The sequence below is a fragment of the Lucilia sericata genome, unplaced genomic scaffold (assembly GCF_015586225.1).
Source record: "Lucilia sericata isolate MDLA Ls3-8-SP2 unplaced genomic scaffold, ASM1558622v1 Contig000365F_arrow, whole genome shotgun sequence".
NCBI classification, from domain to species: domain Eukaryota; kingdom Metazoa; phylum Arthropoda; class Insecta; order Diptera; family Calliphoridae; genus Lucilia; species Lucilia sericata.
The window spans coordinates 310,001-327,420 of record NW_023994384.1 but is presented as its reverse complement, the minus strand read 5'-3'; the positions used below and the strand labels follow the sequence as shown (position 1 = coordinate 327,420).

Sequence of the window (17,420 nt, the reverse complement as noted above, 5' to 3'; positions counted from 1 at the left end):
CGCAAAAAAAGTATTTTGCGTATTTTCTCACAAATATTCGCGAATGGACCTAAATTACACCTAAAGGTTTTAAGATACAAAATTAATGTAGAGAAATCTTAAAAGTTTATATATCTAGAAATTATAGCAACTTTTCAAAAAATTACTGAAAAAATTTATTTTCTCACAAATATTCGCGAGTGGGAGGAAAAGTAATGAACGGGAAGTTACACCTAAAGTTTTTAAGATACAAAATAAATGTAGAGAAATCTTAAAAGTTTATATATCTAGAAATAATAGCAACTTTTTCAAAAAAAATAACTGAAAAAGTATATTTTCTCACAAATATTCGCGAGCGGGAGAAAAAAAGTGTACAGGAGATCAGTCCTGGTTGTACTAAAAATCTAATATTTAATCATAAATCTTGAATGTATTCCTTTATAAATAACAGAAAAGTATTTTGTATATTTGCTCACAAATATTCGCGAGTGGGAGTAAAAAATGTGCGGAAAGTTACAACTAGTGACTAGAAAAATAAAATGTAGAGAAATCTTAAAGGTTTATATTTCTAGTAATCATAGCAACTTTACGAAAAATAAATGAAAAAGTATTTTTTGCTCACGAATGTTCGCGAGTAAAAGCATAAAGGTACTTAAATAAACAACTAATGATTAAAAATTATTTATAGGAATAATATTTTGACTGATCACTGAAAAAGTACTTCGTTCCACCTTAGGATCAGGATAACTTTGTTCGACTTGACATTCGAAAAAATATTTACTTACTTATTTTTTTCCAAAAATTATTTAAGCGGAAAAAAACTTACCTGAAAATAAAAGAAACAAATAGAAAATGTTAAAAAATAATATTTAGTAAACATATAGCAAAAACATTATAAATAAATTTATGTATTTAAGTCAAGCATTTATTATTTTTAAATAAAATTAAAATATGATGTCATTATAAATAACTACTAAAGAAAATACAAATAGCTATAATAGTATAAACAGTTGCAACGAATCTTAAACACCCAACCATGAATTTCTAAAGAATTTGTTGCTATTACCTATCCGATTTTTTGCTATAGGGTATAATAACTAAATGCCTAGAAAAACAATAGACTATATATGTCTACAGTAAATAGCTCCCAAAATATACATATTTCCATCTGAAACAGATGTTGTTTTTCTTATTTTTTTGGCTTCCACTTCCACATTTTTTTCTTAAGACACGACTTGAAAAACAAATTCATTGCTCGTTTTTTACGAGTTAAAAAATATAACATATAAATAAATAAATTAAATAATGAATAAGCGAATTTTATAACATCTGTGTTAATTTGCAAATAAAATATATGTTTGTCGGAAAAAAAGTTTTACTATAGAAAAATAAACATTTCAAGTCTGTCAGTGGCTCCATTAGTGTGTCTTGTCTATTTTGTCGGTGGAACATCTAATGAGCTAAAAAGAAAAACAAACCATTTAGTCAGTTATGAAACCAAACCCAGCAGTTTTAGTAGTTGGATCCTTTAATTCTTATAGATTTTCAAAAAAGTGCTTACTTTTCATGCTTTCTGTAAGGCAGAGGGTAAGCTTTAAAGGAAATGTTAAGCAAAAGAGAGTAAGTTCTCTCTCTCTCTCTCTTATAATAAACCTAAAATTTGTTTAATGAGTTTACTCTGAAATTCTCTGAATGTATATGCATTATGTAACACCAAGACAAGACAACTGATTACTTAATATAACTTAGGTAAACTAGCTGGTAAACAATTGTCATTTTAAAAACTTAAAAACAAATTTCGCTATTTCAACAGCCAAAACAAACTCTAGTTTCTTTAAATATCCCCTTTTCTAACTCTTAGTGTTAAATAAAAGCACCACAATCTAGCAACTGCTGGGTAAACTCCATGCTTAACGAAATAATCCAAATAAAAACATTCATTCTGTTTGCCGCACACGCCATTTAAAGGTGAATGAAATGAATGTTTTTCATTTTAATATTTCAACAATAATTTCAGTTTTTTCTTCTACATGTTTAACATTATTGTACATCTTTTTTTCTATGAAAATTTTATAAACAAACATTTTTCATGGTCAAATATTTTTCACCAAAATTGTTTTTTCTATTAATGCTTGTGTTACTTCTGTTGCCACATTTAAAAGAGAGAGAGAGAGAGAGAAAGAAAAATGGTGTTGTAAATATCATTTTGTCTGCATTTGAATTTAAATTGGAATTTGTATTGCAAATATTTGTTTTTGCAGATGATTTGAGTTGTTGGCCTCCAAAAGGAAAAAATATTTATAAATTATAAGAAAAAAATTTGGATTAATTAATGTGCAACAGGCCTTGCAGTTCGCTACAAAGAACTGTAATCAATTCAATTAAATGTTTAATTAAAGTGTTTAATTAAAATAGGCAACTAAACAGAGTAGTCCATAACTTACACCATAAAATAGTTAATAGACTAGTCGTAGCTAAATCATTCGACCATTCCAAAGTTTACTTCATAGATTAATGATTAGACTAGCCCATATACTAGTTAATATACTAATACTGAATACACTACTCTATAGACGACGCAATAAGCTAAAGGAGTAAAGGAGTATATAGACTAGTCCATAGTCTATGAACTAGTCTATAAACTAGTCTATAAACTAGTCTATAGATTAGTATATGAACTAGTCTCTTGGCTAGTCTATGAACCTGTATATAAACTAGTCTATGGGCTAATCTATGAACTAGTCTTTGGACTAGTCTATAAACTTGTATATGGACTAGTCTATAAAATAGTCTATGATCTAGTTTATATACTGAAAGCCTAACGAGTCTACAATCAAGTCTATGAACGAGTATATAATCTAGTCTATGGACTAGTCTATTAACTAGTATATGGGCTAGTCTATAAACTAGCCTACGGAGTAGTCTACGAACTAGTCTATGATCTAGTCTATAGACTAGTCTATGGACTAGTCTATGAACTAGTCTATGGACTAGTCTATGAACTAGTCTATGAACTAGTCTATGAACTAGTCTATGAACTAGTCTATGAACTAGTCTATGAACTAGTCTATGGACTAGTCTATGAACTAGTCTATGGACTAGTCTATGAACTAGTCTATGGACTAGTCTATGAACTAGTCTATGGACTAGTCTATGAACTAGTCTATGGACTAGTCTATGAACTGGTCTATGGACTAGTCTATGAACTATTCTATGAACTAGTCTATTGACATGTCTATGAACTAGTCTACGGACTAGTCTACGAACTAGTCTATGGACTATTCTGTGGACTATTCTATGGACAAGCCTATGAACTAGTTTATGAACTAGTCTACGGACTACGAACTAGTTTATGGACTTGTCTATGGACTAGTGTATGGACTAGGCTATGAACTAGTCTATGATCTAGTTTATGAACTAGGCTATGAACGAGTCTGAAATCTAGTCTATGAACGAGTCTATAATCTAGTCTGTGGACTAGACTATGAGCTAGTCTATGGACTAGTCTATGAACTAGTTTATGGACTTGTCTATGAACTAGTTTATGAACTAGTCTATGGACTAGTCTATGAACTAGTCTATAGACTTGTCTATGGACTAGTGTATGGACTAGTCTATGAACTAGGCTATGAACGAGTCTATAATCTAGTCTATGAACGAGTCTATAATCTAGTCTATGGACTAGACTATGAGCTAGTCTATGGACTAGTTTATGAACTGGTCTATTGACTTGTCTATGAACAAGTTGATGAACTAGTCTATGGACTAGTGAAATAGTCTATAAACTAGTCTATGGACTGGTCTATAAGCTAATCTATAGACAACTCTATGAAATAGTCTATAAACTGGTCTATGGACTAGTCTATAAACTAGTATATAGACTACTCTAAGAACTAGTCTATGGTTTAGTCTTTAGAATAGTATATGTACTATATGTCTATGAACTAGTCTATGGACTAGTCTATGAACTAGTCTATGGACTAATCTATGAACTAGTCTAGGAATTAGTCAATGATCTAGACTAAGGCCTAGTCAATGATCTTGTATATTGATTAGTCTATGGAGTAATCTATGGAATAGTCTATGGACTAGACTATGAACTAGTTTATAAACTATGACTAGACTATGGACTAATCTATTGACTGGAGTACCTAAAAACGATTTTAACTTTACAAAGGCATTTCTTAATATATGTATATTAAGCAGTTATTGATTATTTTATAAGTTACGTTTAATTTAAAAAGTCATCAACTAAATTAATGACTTTTTCTTTGACCTTTTCGAAAAGGTCGAAAACTTAGAAAAAAAAACTATAGAAAAATTCTAATAGACAAGTAAATAAAACATTTAATATTAAATTACTAGCAGAAAAAAAAACTTTCTACAATTACAACAAAAAACATGACAAACCGCAAGAGTCAATGAATTGATAGAAATAATAAATTTATAAATAATTAATATATTAATAAAGGAAAAAAAACACCTAAACAAATTGTTGTATAAACATTTGAGTTATTCTAAATGTTTAGAATGAGCACACGAGCAAATTGAAAATAATTGAAAAGGAATTTACATTTTCAATATTTGTAATTTAATTTTTTTTGTTAACACAATATTTATGATCAATAAATGTTTTAGCTTATTATTTGCAGCCACAAAAAGCCAAAAAAAAAAAAATAATGTAAAATATTAACAATTATAATGGCTTTATTTACTTAATTTTTAACCCTGATGTTGGTTTAATAAATTGCCTTTAATTGAATTAATTGCTTACGTTAATGTCTTATTTCCTGTTTATAATTTTCTTTTTGTTTATAGTTTTGCTGTTTTGGTGGTTTGATTTAGTTTTTTGAATTTGTAAAATGAATCTATAAAAAACAGCTGATTAAAAACTAACATATGGCAACTTTGATTCGTTTGTTTACAAATTAAAAATCCTTTAATAGAGAAGAAAACCAACGCCGTAGACTACTAAGCTTATCCGACGCTGATGTAGTGAAAACTAACGCCGTTATATATAGCAGTCCATGGCAACTTCAAAACAAACTTTATTTTTTTGTATATTACTTAAAAACTTTTAACTTAAAACTGTTGTGACATTAAAATTTGTTAAACTTATAGATATTTGGGTTTGTTTTTAATATTAATTTTAATATTTTTAGGCTTTTTTTAACACTTTTTTTGTTTTGGTAAAAAATTGATATTTGATATCAAAACTCATTTATCTTTATCTTATATACCATGATTTATTTGTATTTATAATTTTAAAAAGCCCAACCCAATATATATAATCTATAAAGTTAAGCATAAATTAATTTTGTTTACACAAATATTTGTTTATTAAAAGAAACAACAATAAAAACAGTTAGTTTTACCTAGATAAATATTTAAAATAAAATAAATAGTAAAAAACACATAAATCTAAACAAACTAAGTCAATAACCCAACACACTTTCACATACATTTTTTGTATAAAAAAAGTTAAATATTTTGTAAAAATACATAGATGGATGTTGTAATCATAAAGATATTTCTGTAAACACAGACAGTAATTCCAAGATTATAAGAGATATTGAAAAATCAAACCAAAAAGATTTTCTTAGAATGAAGTGAACTCTCTCTAACTACTGTCAGTTGAAAGTTATGTTTTGAATCAATTTTTTGACGGGTCCAATGAAAGACTGATTGACATAAATCGTTTCAGAAGTCTATGGAATTGACTGCATCAGTATATGGGCGATTGTATAGACTAGCTGACGGAATAATCTATTGTCTTGTCTATGAACTAGTATCTTGACAACTGTACTGAGTTATATATTGACTATTTTATTGACTGTTCTATGGACTAGTCTATGGACCAGTTCATTGAGTAGTCTATTGTTCTATGGACGAGTCTATGATCTTCTATTTTGACTGATCTATGGACGAGGCTTTTGAATAGTCTATGGATTAGTCTATGATCTTGTCTTTTGACTTATCTTTGGACTAGTCTTAAGAAAAGCCTATGGACTAGGATTTTTGATCGTATATGGACTTGTCTATTGAAAGTTATGTTACGTCAGTTTTTTGAATCAAAATTTTGATGGGTCCAACGAGGGACTGATTGACTTCGTTTCAGAAGTCTATGGAATTGACTGGATCAGTTTAGGGGCGAGTGTATTGACTAACCAACGGAATAATCTATTGACTAGTCTATGAACTAGTATCTTGACAAGTATCTTGAGTAAAGTATTGACTGTTTTATTGACTGTTCCATGGACCAGGTCATTGAGTAGTCTATTGGTCTATGGACGAGTCTGATCATACCTTTTGACTGATCTATGATTTTGTCTTTTCACTTATGGTCTTATGGTCTAGTCTATGGTCTAGTCTATGATCTCTTCTGTAGACTAATCTATGGACTAGTGTTTTAAATAGCCTATGCACTAGTCTATGATCATGTCTCTTGACTGATCTATGGACGTGTCTTTTGAATAGTCTATGAACTCGTCTATCGACTAGTATTTTTGATAGTCAATGGACTTTTCTATAAACTAGTCTATGGACAAGTCTATGAACTCGTATATAAACTGTGTTGACTATTTTATTGACTGTTTTATGGACTAGTCTATGGACCAGTTCATTGAGTAGTCTATTGGTGAATAGACTAGTCTATGATCTTATCTTTTGACTGATCTTTGGACGAAGCTTTTGAGTAGCCTATGATCTAGTCTTTTCACTTATATATGGACTAGTCTAAGGACCTGTTCATTGAGTAGTCAATGATCTTGTCTGTTGACTGATCTATGGAGAAAGCTATTGAATAGCCTATGGACTAGTCTATGATCTAGTCTTATTTGAGTGATCTATGGAGTAGTATTTTGAATAGTCTATGGACTAGTCTATAGACTAGTCTTTTTGCTATTCAATTGACTTTTCTGTAAACTAGTCTGTGGGCCAGTCTATGGATAAGTCTGTGGACTAGTCTATGGACTTGTATATAACCTGGTTCATGAACTTGTTTATGAAGTATTGACGGGTGAGTCAATATATTATATATTGATATAAATAAAAGACTAATTTTTGTTCGTAGTCGATAAACTCAGGAACTAAAGCACCTGATAGAACAAAATTTCTAATATATGTTCCAGGGATCGTGAGAAAGGTTCCTGTAAAGTTTAAATTTGTCTGACAGATGGCGCCGAAGTTTTAATTTTTAGTCAATTACACCTAAATCGCTAAACCGAGTATTTTAAAATTTAATGGGTATATAGGTCTTTACGTATAGAGTCCACATGGCGAATCAAGGGTCTGCAACGCGGACCGATCATCGCTAGTATTGATATAAAAAAAAATTTGATGAAACTCACTCTTCTGTACTGAACATTCTGATTATGTGACGCTGTAAACACTGTGAAGCTATAGCTGCCGAGGGTGATGAGGCTGGTGATTGTGGTGGTGTTTGGTATGGATGCATAGGTTCGTCATCATCAAAAAACCCCGAAGAATTACCCGAAGAGGTGCGAGGATATTTAATCATATTTTTGAAAGACTTTTATTGTTTTTTCCAATTTGAAAGCAAAACTATTAACAAATTTTGGAATCAAATGTTCAAATAATGGGCAACGACTTTTTTAGAGAATAGGAAATCGTTGAGGAAGTTCTTTAGTTACAATAAAGGCACTTTTTTATATATTTATATATTAATTCCGAATTTCTTTATGTTTTGCCTTTTATAAAGACAACATTTATTTGTAAAATTTTATATAAATTTTCACCAGATTTTCAAATTTAATCAGATTTGATAAAAATATTTATTTTTATAGTTTGTTTGTATATTTTTTTAAACTTTTTACTAAAATTTAATTTTTAAATACTTGAACAAGTAATTTTGAAATTTTCCTTGAATTAATTTTAATTTTTAATATATTTTCTTAAAATTTCATTCCGAACAATTGCAACTTTTAATGTAAATATTTTCTTTAACACTTTCACAAATATTTTCTTTTGATATGTAATAATATTTATTAATTAATTTATTTATTTTTAAATTTTATATTTTTTTCAAATTTAATTATTTTTAATTTTATTTTATTATATTTATTTCTTTCTTTAATATTTTTTTTATTTCAATAAAGCACAGGTACTCAACACTTTGGTTATTTAGCAATAACTTTTAAATATTTCTAAACAATTCTATTTATTAGCTGTTGTTTTTTTTTTATAAAAAATTTTAATTAAAGTTGAAATTTATTTTTAGCATTTAAATTTATTTGTTTTGCCTTTTATTGACTTAAAAAAACTTATTTTTTTAAATTTAGTTTATTTAGCATAAATTTGTTATTAAAATAATTTATATATCATATTTTTTTTTAAACAAATTTATTTTTAGAAACATATTTAATTTGGTGGGTTTTTAATTTATTTAGTTGTTTTTTTATTTTAAAGTTGACTTTCTTCTTTTGGTTTTTTGCAGACTATTTAAAGTAATTTATATGAATTTAAATTGTTATATTAATATGTTATATTTTTTTTAATTTTTTCTATAATGATATGCATATATTTCTTTCAATTTTTTTTCAAATAATTCTGTAAAATAAAATTTAAAATTTTTAGAAATCCTAAAATTTTTTGTCAAAAGCTGCTAGACTTCTAAGACAAATTTGAAAAACCATGAAAATATATTCAGGTATAAAATCCAATTAAAGGATTTTATAAAAATTAGGATTTTTAAACACTTTGGGTTCAAAGGTCAAAATTGGAATTTGTAAAATTCTTATTTAAATTAAAATCTTTTGATTAGTTAACACACTTTCGATGAAAACTATTAATCTTTGGAAATCGGTACCGCCAATAGAATCTAAATCCATTGCAGGATTTTTTCAATTTGAGAAATTTTAAACACTTTTGGTGTCAAAGCTCAAATTTAGAAATTTTTCACAATTTTAGTTTAAACTTAAAAAATTTTTATTATTTGTATTTCCTAAACTTGTTTAAAATATTTTATTAAATTTACATATGATTTGGAAATAATATGGAAATTTAACTTTGGGGTCAAAGGTCAAATTTCAAAATTTTTGAAAATTTTCGTTTTAACTTAACATATGTTGAACGTTTGTTTTACTAAAACTTGATTAAAATATTTGATAAAATTTAGAAATGTTTTTTGAAAGAAAAATATGGAAATTAAATTTTGAGGTCAAAGGTCAAATTTGGAAATTTTGGAAAAATTATAGTTTAAACTTTACAAATGATTATTGTTTGTCTTACTAAAACATGATTCAAATATTTGATAAGATTTAGAAATATTTTTTGAAACACAAATATGGAAATTAAATTTTGAGGTCAAAGGTCAAATTCAGAGAAATTTTTGAAAATTTTATTTACGACTTAACAAATATTTATTATTTGTCTTTCTAAAACTTGCTTCCAATATTTTATAAAATTTACAAACGTTTTTTTGAAAAAAAAATATGGAAATTAAATTTTGAGGTCAAAGGTCAAATTTGGAAATTTTTGAAAATTTTATTTTAAACTTAACAAATTTTAATATTTTTCTTACTAAAACTTGACTAAAATATTTGACAAGATTAAGAAATGTTGTTTTTTAAGAAAAATATTGAAATTAAACTTTGAGGTCAAAGGTCAAATTTGGAAATTTTGGAAAAATTTTAGTTTAAACTTTACAAATGATTATTGTTTGTCTTGCTAAAAATATTTGATAAGATTTAGACATGTTTTTGGAAAAAAGAATATGGAAATTAAAATTTGGGGTCAGAGGTCAAATTTGGGAATTTTGAAAAAAATTGCAATTAAGCTCAAAAATTTAAAAATTTTTTCTTATTAAAACTTCAGTAAAATATTTAACGATGTCAAGAAACATTCTTGAGAGAAAAAACATGGAATTAAATAATTAAACGCCTTGAAACAAGAGTTCAAAGGTCAAAATTTTGACTTCATTAAAATGTATATTAAAATCTCTTGGATCTGTCTTGCCGAAACTTTTGCGAAATATTTGACTTGTTGAAACTTTTGTTAAATATTAAATAAGATTTTGTAAAGTTATTGAAAGAAAGAATAAGGAATTTCAATCTTTAATACCATGTGACCTTTACTAAAGGTTCAAAGGTCAACATTTTTCAAATTATTCGCAATATTCTTTAAAATATTTTGTAAATATTGCTGAAACTTTGGCAATGTACGAAATTTCAAAATATTATTAAAAGTAAAAATTAAAGGTCAAAGGTTAAATATTTATTTTTTGATTTATTGAAACTTTTATTAAATATTAAAAAAGGTTTTGATATGTTATTAAAAGGAAGTATATGGAAATTAAACCATTAAGGTTATGTGACCCATATACGGGGTTCAAACCTTTAACCTTTTCAAAGGTTTAATTTTAAAATGTTTCCAAATTTTCACTAAAATATTTTGAAGCCTTTTTTATAAGTCTGGCTGAAGCTTTTCCTTAATACAGAACAATTTTTCGAAATATTATTGAATAATAAAATTTAAGGTCAAAGGTTAAAATTCGAAATTTTGAAAAATTTTCATTTAAATTTAAGAAATTTTGATTTTTTTGGCTTTAATGAATGTTTAGTTAAATATTTGATACGGTTTTGAAATGTTTTGAAAAGTAGAATGCGAAAAGGAAAATTTGGGGTCAAAGGTCAAATTTAGGTATTCTTGAAAATTTTAATAATATGTTTATTTTTAACATGTTGAAATTATAGTAAAATATTTCAAGAAGGAATAACTTGGCCATTCAACCTTTGATGTCTTGTGACCTTTAACAAGGTTGAAAGGTCAAATTTTGAAATTTCTTCAAAATTTTCATTAAAATCCCGTGATTTTATTTTTGTAGTTTTAACAAAAACTAAAGCAAATTATTAGGACAGGGTTTTAAAATATTACTAAATAGTTAAAATTTAAGGGGTCAAAGGTCAAAATTTCAGCATTTTTAATAAAAGGTCAATTAAATAAAAGAAAGGTTTTCTAAGTAAACTGGTGGAACACTTTGTTGAACCTTAAATAAAATGTTTGAAAATATTTTCAAAATTTATTGGAAGGTCTAATGACTTGTGAGGTCAAGGGTCACATTTTGGTTTTAATTTTAATAAAAATATAAAGAATTTGTTTAAAAGTCTAGCGGAAACTTTTGACTATGTTATGAAATATGATAAAAGTTTTAAATTATTTTTTTTAAGGTATTTTAACATTTTTAAAATTCTTTACACATTTTTTAATTTAAAATCTTAATTATTTGTTCACAGTTTTAAACTATTCAACACTTTTAACCTTAATAAATATTTATAGCAAAATAAAAACTTGCATAAATATGAATTTTTCATTAAATTATTTTCTTAACAATTTCAATTTATATTAACTTTAGTTTTTCAAATAAAACAACTTTAGAACACTTTGAAATTTTGTAATTTTTTTTCTGCTCGTTTTCATTAGAATTGATTATTTTAATACAAAAATAAAAAATATTAAAATTAAACACGTTTGTTGTTAAAACAACTTTCCAATAAACACTAAAAACAGCTATTGAATATTTTATTTTATTTAAATTTCTGTGTGTGTTTTTTTTTTTCAATTTCAAATAAAATTTTAAAAGCAAATGTAGAAACTCAAATAAACTCACTTTATTTAGTAATCAAACTGAAAAAAAGTGGCACTTCAAGTGGTTGTAATAAAAAAAAAATATATATCTAGATACACAAAATATCTGTGTTTTTTGTAACTTAATAAACACTTAATAAGCAAAAAAATTATATAAAAACTTAATTGTGCAAAATATTTATAAATTTGTTTATAGAAACACAGTTTTATAAAAATTATATTTAAAATAAATTTAAACTTTTTTTAACAACGGAAGTTGTGCTGCTCTCTGTATTAATATAGACAATCTGAGGCTAATGATTATCTACCTTAAGAAAGAGGAAACAAAAACTAGATAAAAAATCTCAAAGTTCACTGGGTTAAACACATGCTGCTGCCGCTTGTTGCTGTTTGCGCCGTTGAGCTGTTTCTTCGTTGCCAGAAAACTAGCTACAAATCTAGTAATTTTACAAGAGTATTATTTTTTTTCGTTCTATTATCTCGTTATAAGTTAAATACAACACGTTTAATAAATTTATTTTTATTTCGAAAAGATTTCTTTTTCGCGTCTTTTTGCTTTTCTCAACACATTTTTCGTTACTAATGCTCAGCTGTTTTTAATTTTTTTTTTGTTGGAAATCTAAAATCGAATTTATTTGCCAAAAAAAAAAAAAAAAAAAAATTAAGAAAGAAAAAATAAAACAAATTGAAAAGCTATTTAATTTGTTGTCTTCTTTTATTGAGATTTTTTTTCTGCTTTTCTGTTTAATTTTAGCATGTGTCGAGTCGCAGCATCCAAGCAACCAACCACCCACATGTAAATACTGCTCATGTTGGAAAATATTTCTTGAGTAAATAATAGCAAAAAAAATATGTATAAGAGATGACAAGTCATCAATGATGTCACTAGACCAAAACAATTTTTTTGTTTTTTTTTAAAAGAAAAATAAATAGGAATGTTGAGCAGTTTAAATTTTACCTTAGATGCTATGACCATTTATGGACTGGTTATCAGAAATGTAAATATGATTAAAGTTTTATGAAATATTCATTTTGATATCAAGATCGAGAAGTATATTAATAAATTAGAACTTAACTATGGACTTACGAGGTTGAAAAGCATCTATCTATCCATATATCTATCTATCTATCTATCTATCTATCTATCTATCTATCTATCTATCTATCTATCTATCTATCTATCTATCTATCTATCTATCTATCTATCTATCTATCTATATATCAATCTATCTTTCTATCTATCTATCTATCTATCTATCTATCTATCTATCTATCTATCTATCTATCTATCTATCTATCTATCTATCTATCTATCTATCTATCTATCTATCTATCTATCTATCCGTCGATCTATCTATCTATCTATCTATCTATCTATCTATCTATCTATCTATCTATCTATCTATCTATCTATCTATCTATCTATCTATCTATCTATCTATCTATCTATCTATCTATCTATCTATCCGTCGATCTATCTATCTATCTATCTATCTATCTATCTATCTATCTATCTATCTATCTATCTATCTATCTATCTATCTATCTATATATCCATCCATCTATCTATCTATCTATCTATCTATCTATCTATCTATCTATCTATCTATCTATCTATCTATCTATCTATCTATCTATCTATCTATCTATCTATCTATCTATCTATCTATCTATCTATCTATCTATCTATCTATCTATCTATCTATCTATCTATCTATCTATCTATCTATCTATCTATCTATCTATCTCTGATCAGTCTATGATATATCTCTGATCTATCTCTGATTTATCTCTTATGTATCTCTTATGTATCTCTGTTCTACCTCAGATCTACCTCTGGTCTATCTCTGATGTATCTCTTATCTATCTCTGATCTATATGTGATCTATCTCTGATCTATCTCTGATGTATCTCTGATCTATCTCCGATCTATCTGTGATTTATCTCTGATCTATCTGTGATCTATCTCTGATGTATCTCCAATCTATCTCTGATCTAACTTTGATCTATCTCTGATGTATCTCTGATTTATCTCTGATCTATCTCTGATCTATCTCTGATCTGTCTCATATCTGTCTCTGATCTATCTCTGATCTATCTCTGATGTATCTCTGATCTATATTTGATCTATCTCTGATCTGTCTCTGATCTATCTCTGATCAATATCTTATCTATCTCTGATCAATATCTTATCTATCTCTGATATATATCTGATCTATCTCTGATCTATCTCTTATCAATCTCTGATCTATCTATCTATCTATCTATCTATCTATCTATCTATCTATCTATCTATCTATCTATCTATCTATCTATCTATCTATCTATCTATCTATCTATCTATCTATCTATCTATCTATCTATCTATCTATCTATCTATCTATCTATCTATCTATCTATCTATCTATCTATCTATCTCTTAAACTATCTATTATAACACAGAGCCAGGGTGATTCAAGTTTTTACGAGAGTCATTAGGCGGAATGATTATCAAATAACATATCCACGATATTTAGCTCAATTCTATATCTATTGCCTTGAGGCAGCAAGTCTAACCACTTGACATATAACAAAACAAATTCTAACCGAGATTATTATATGTTTCAATAAACAACAACAATATTTGATTAACACTTTTATTATACTTAATTTTTTTACAAAAACAACTTGAAACTTTTGATTAAAAGAAACAACAATTTTTAGGCACGAGATTTTTATTTTATTTGATTAACACAAAAAACATAAAAAAAAATAAAGGAATTTCGTAAAATAACAAATAAGATGATAAAGAAAAAGCAACAACAACAACAAACAATGTCAAACAATTGTTTTTTTATGTTGTGACAAGGTTCTCACCACAAATAAAAAAAAAACGAACTTAAAAAGGGGGACCAAGAGAGTCAAGTATTTAAAAAAAAAGAGTACTTTTTAGTATAAAAAGTTTTACGTAATACTAGGAGTCTGATTTTTGTGAATAAAAAATTATACAAAACAAATAAGAAAACAATAAATAACTTTAAAAATTCCTATAAGAAAAATAGCAAACTGAAGTGTGGCCTAGAGAGGGGCGAAGAAGGGAAGAGTGTAAACAAAGACCTTAAACTACAGTTATGTTTATGTGTATTGTATGGGGGTGAGAGGTGAACTTTAAAATGTAAACAAAAGACACAAGAAGACTCAAGTAATAACAACTAAACAAGTAGTATTGGGAGCAGAGATGGAAGTACTATTGTAATTTTACAGTATATTTTTGAGAACGACATACATATAAAACAATAGCAGTGAAAAGATTAGGCAATAAACTAGTCGGTCAATAGATTAGTCAATAGACAAGTCTATAGATTAGATTACTCGACAGATCAGTTTATAGAGTTGCTAATAGACTAGCCAATAGAATAGTACACAGGCTAGTTAATAAACTAGTTAATAGACTAGTCCTTAAACTAATCTATATAGAAGTCTATGAACTAGAATTGTATGATACTAGTCAATACAGTAGGTCAATAGACCAGTTCATAGACTAGACCATAGACTACTCAATAGACAACTGAATATACTAGTCACTAAACTAGCCAATAGACTGGTCCATGGAATAGACTACTCAATAGACTAGATTATAGACTACGCTACTACTCACTAGACTAGTCAATAGATTACTTCGTAGGCTAATCTATGGATCAGTCTACTGACTAGTTTACAGACTTTGCTCTTGACTAGTCTATATATGTACTTGCCTATTGCTTATTCTATGGACTAGTCTTTTGGTTAGTTTCTGCACCAGTCTATTGTCTATTTGCTAGTCTGTGGACTAGTACAGTGACCAGTAAACTATAGTGACCCATAGACTATGCTATGTACTTGCCTATTGATTATTCTATGGACTAGTCTTGGTTAGTTTCTGAACTAGTCTATTGACTAGTCTTTGGACTTGTGTATTGACTAGTCATTTGGCTAGTCTAGTGACTAGTCTATTAGCTAGTCTAGTCACCAGGATAATCCATAGACTATTTCATGGATTAGTTAGTAACTAGTTCCTACTAGTCTAGCGACTAGTTAGTTTTAATACTAAAAAGGTAATTTTGTTTAAGAAAAAATCAGTAAAAATTTTAAATTTCCATCCCTGCTAGAGAGTAACAATCGAACTCATTTATTCCATTCTCTCACACATTATTGGTTTTAAAGTTTTTGTTGTTGTTGTTTCCAACCATTGTCAAGGTGTATACAAGGTTAGCCAGCAGAAGCAGCAGCAGCATAAAATTTAAATTTTCAAAAAAAAAAAGAAAAATTCCAATATAATCAATTTTACAGAATAATTTGGCTTTAAAACAAAAACAATATACTTTTTTCTTAAATTTGATAAATAAATACACAATTTTATTTATAAAAATTTTTCAAGAATTTGATATTTTTTACTGGATTTTTAAAGGGAACAAAAAACTTTTTTAAATTTTTACACTTTCTAATTTTTTTTTAGATTATTTTTTTAAATTTTTTTCCAATTTTTAAACAAATTTTTTTGTTATTTTTTAATCAAAAAAAAAATTCTCAAAAAAGCGAACAAAATTTATACACTTCTCCACGTCTAAACTAGCGCCGGCGACAAGTTTTTGTTTACTAAACCAGACGTCGTTGAACGTGGTAGAAGAGCACACCAGCAGCTACAACCAAAAAAATAACAACAACAATAATATTATAAAAAAATTTCGATTATAAAAACAACAACAACAACAAAAAGTAGCCGTAGAAAAAAAACGCAACTTTGCTGAGACGAATTTTTTTTGTTGAACTTTTGATAGACGAAAAGAATGACAATAAAACAAAAATTGGAAAAAAATGTTGTTGTCTAATGACAACAAATAAAAACAACAAAAACACTTATAATAACAATATTATTAAAATAACTTAAAATCGTGCCTCTAAAAAGTAAAATTAAAAAAACAGTCCCTTGAAACATCGACTTTCAATGTCTTCTTGTTGTTGTTTTAAATTTTTGCGTGAGAAAAGAAATTAAGATTAAGGTTGCCATATTATCTAGATAAACAAGACATAAAATAAATATTGGTAACCCATTAAATAGATTGAAAATTGAGATGCAAATCAAGGCAAAGTTTGAGGATTCTTCCAAAAGGCATTGAAAACAAATTAAACGAATAATCTCTCTCTAGTTGAGAGTTTTGTTAAAACAATCAGCTGTTGAAACAGAGTTTACATCTACATTAAATATTAACAAACAAAAGTTGCCAGATTTGATAATTAAAAGCCTGACCATTTTGCGTTGCCTTAATTGCGCTTTAAGTTTTTATGAATTTTATGAATATTCCAGATTCTTATCAAAACGTGTGTCTTGTTTTTAAAACAAAATAATATTTTATATCTTTCAAAAAACAACAATAATAATAAAAAATATAACATTATCAATATTATATTGATCTAAATACTTAAATCTAATCAGAAATTATATTATTGCCAGTTCAAAAATAAAAGTATGTCAACATGTTATTATTTCTTTAAAAAGTAGACTTTGAAAAAAAAAAAAATATAAAATAATTATAAAATAAAATATTTGTTAAGTACTTTACAATAAACAACAAATAGCTAGACCTAAACACGTCATTCTGTTTCTATTTCATCTGTAGAAGATGTTAGGCTGAGTTTAAACCAATTATTATATTTATTTCATATATTATCAATTTGTTAATTAAATAAATCAACTTAAGAAGTATTGTTAAGGTTTCTTCTTTGGTCATACATTTAAAGAAAATGCCATAGACAAGATGTATGAGGTGTTAATTGGTGGAGACACGTTTAAGAAATTTGATTATTTTTTTGGAAACAAA

The 17,420-nt window shown here is 26.9% G+C and overlaps 1 protein-coding gene across 1 annotated transcript in view; it reads right to left on the bottom strand.

The window, feature by feature from the left end:
• Nucleotides 1–786: 786 nt before the first annotated feature.
• Nucleotides 787–17,420, bottom strand: part of LOC119604131 (protein bunched, class 2/F/G isoform-like) — a 220,539-nt gene continuing 203,905 nt past the window's right edge. Inside the window, exon 4 of the mRNA XM_037956600.1 lies at nucleotides 787–805. Coding sequence (XP_037812528.1) covers nucleotides 802–805 — 4 coding nt within the window. The 3' untranslated portion in view covers nucleotides 787–801. The remainder of the gene's footprint in view (nucleotides 806–17,420) is intronic.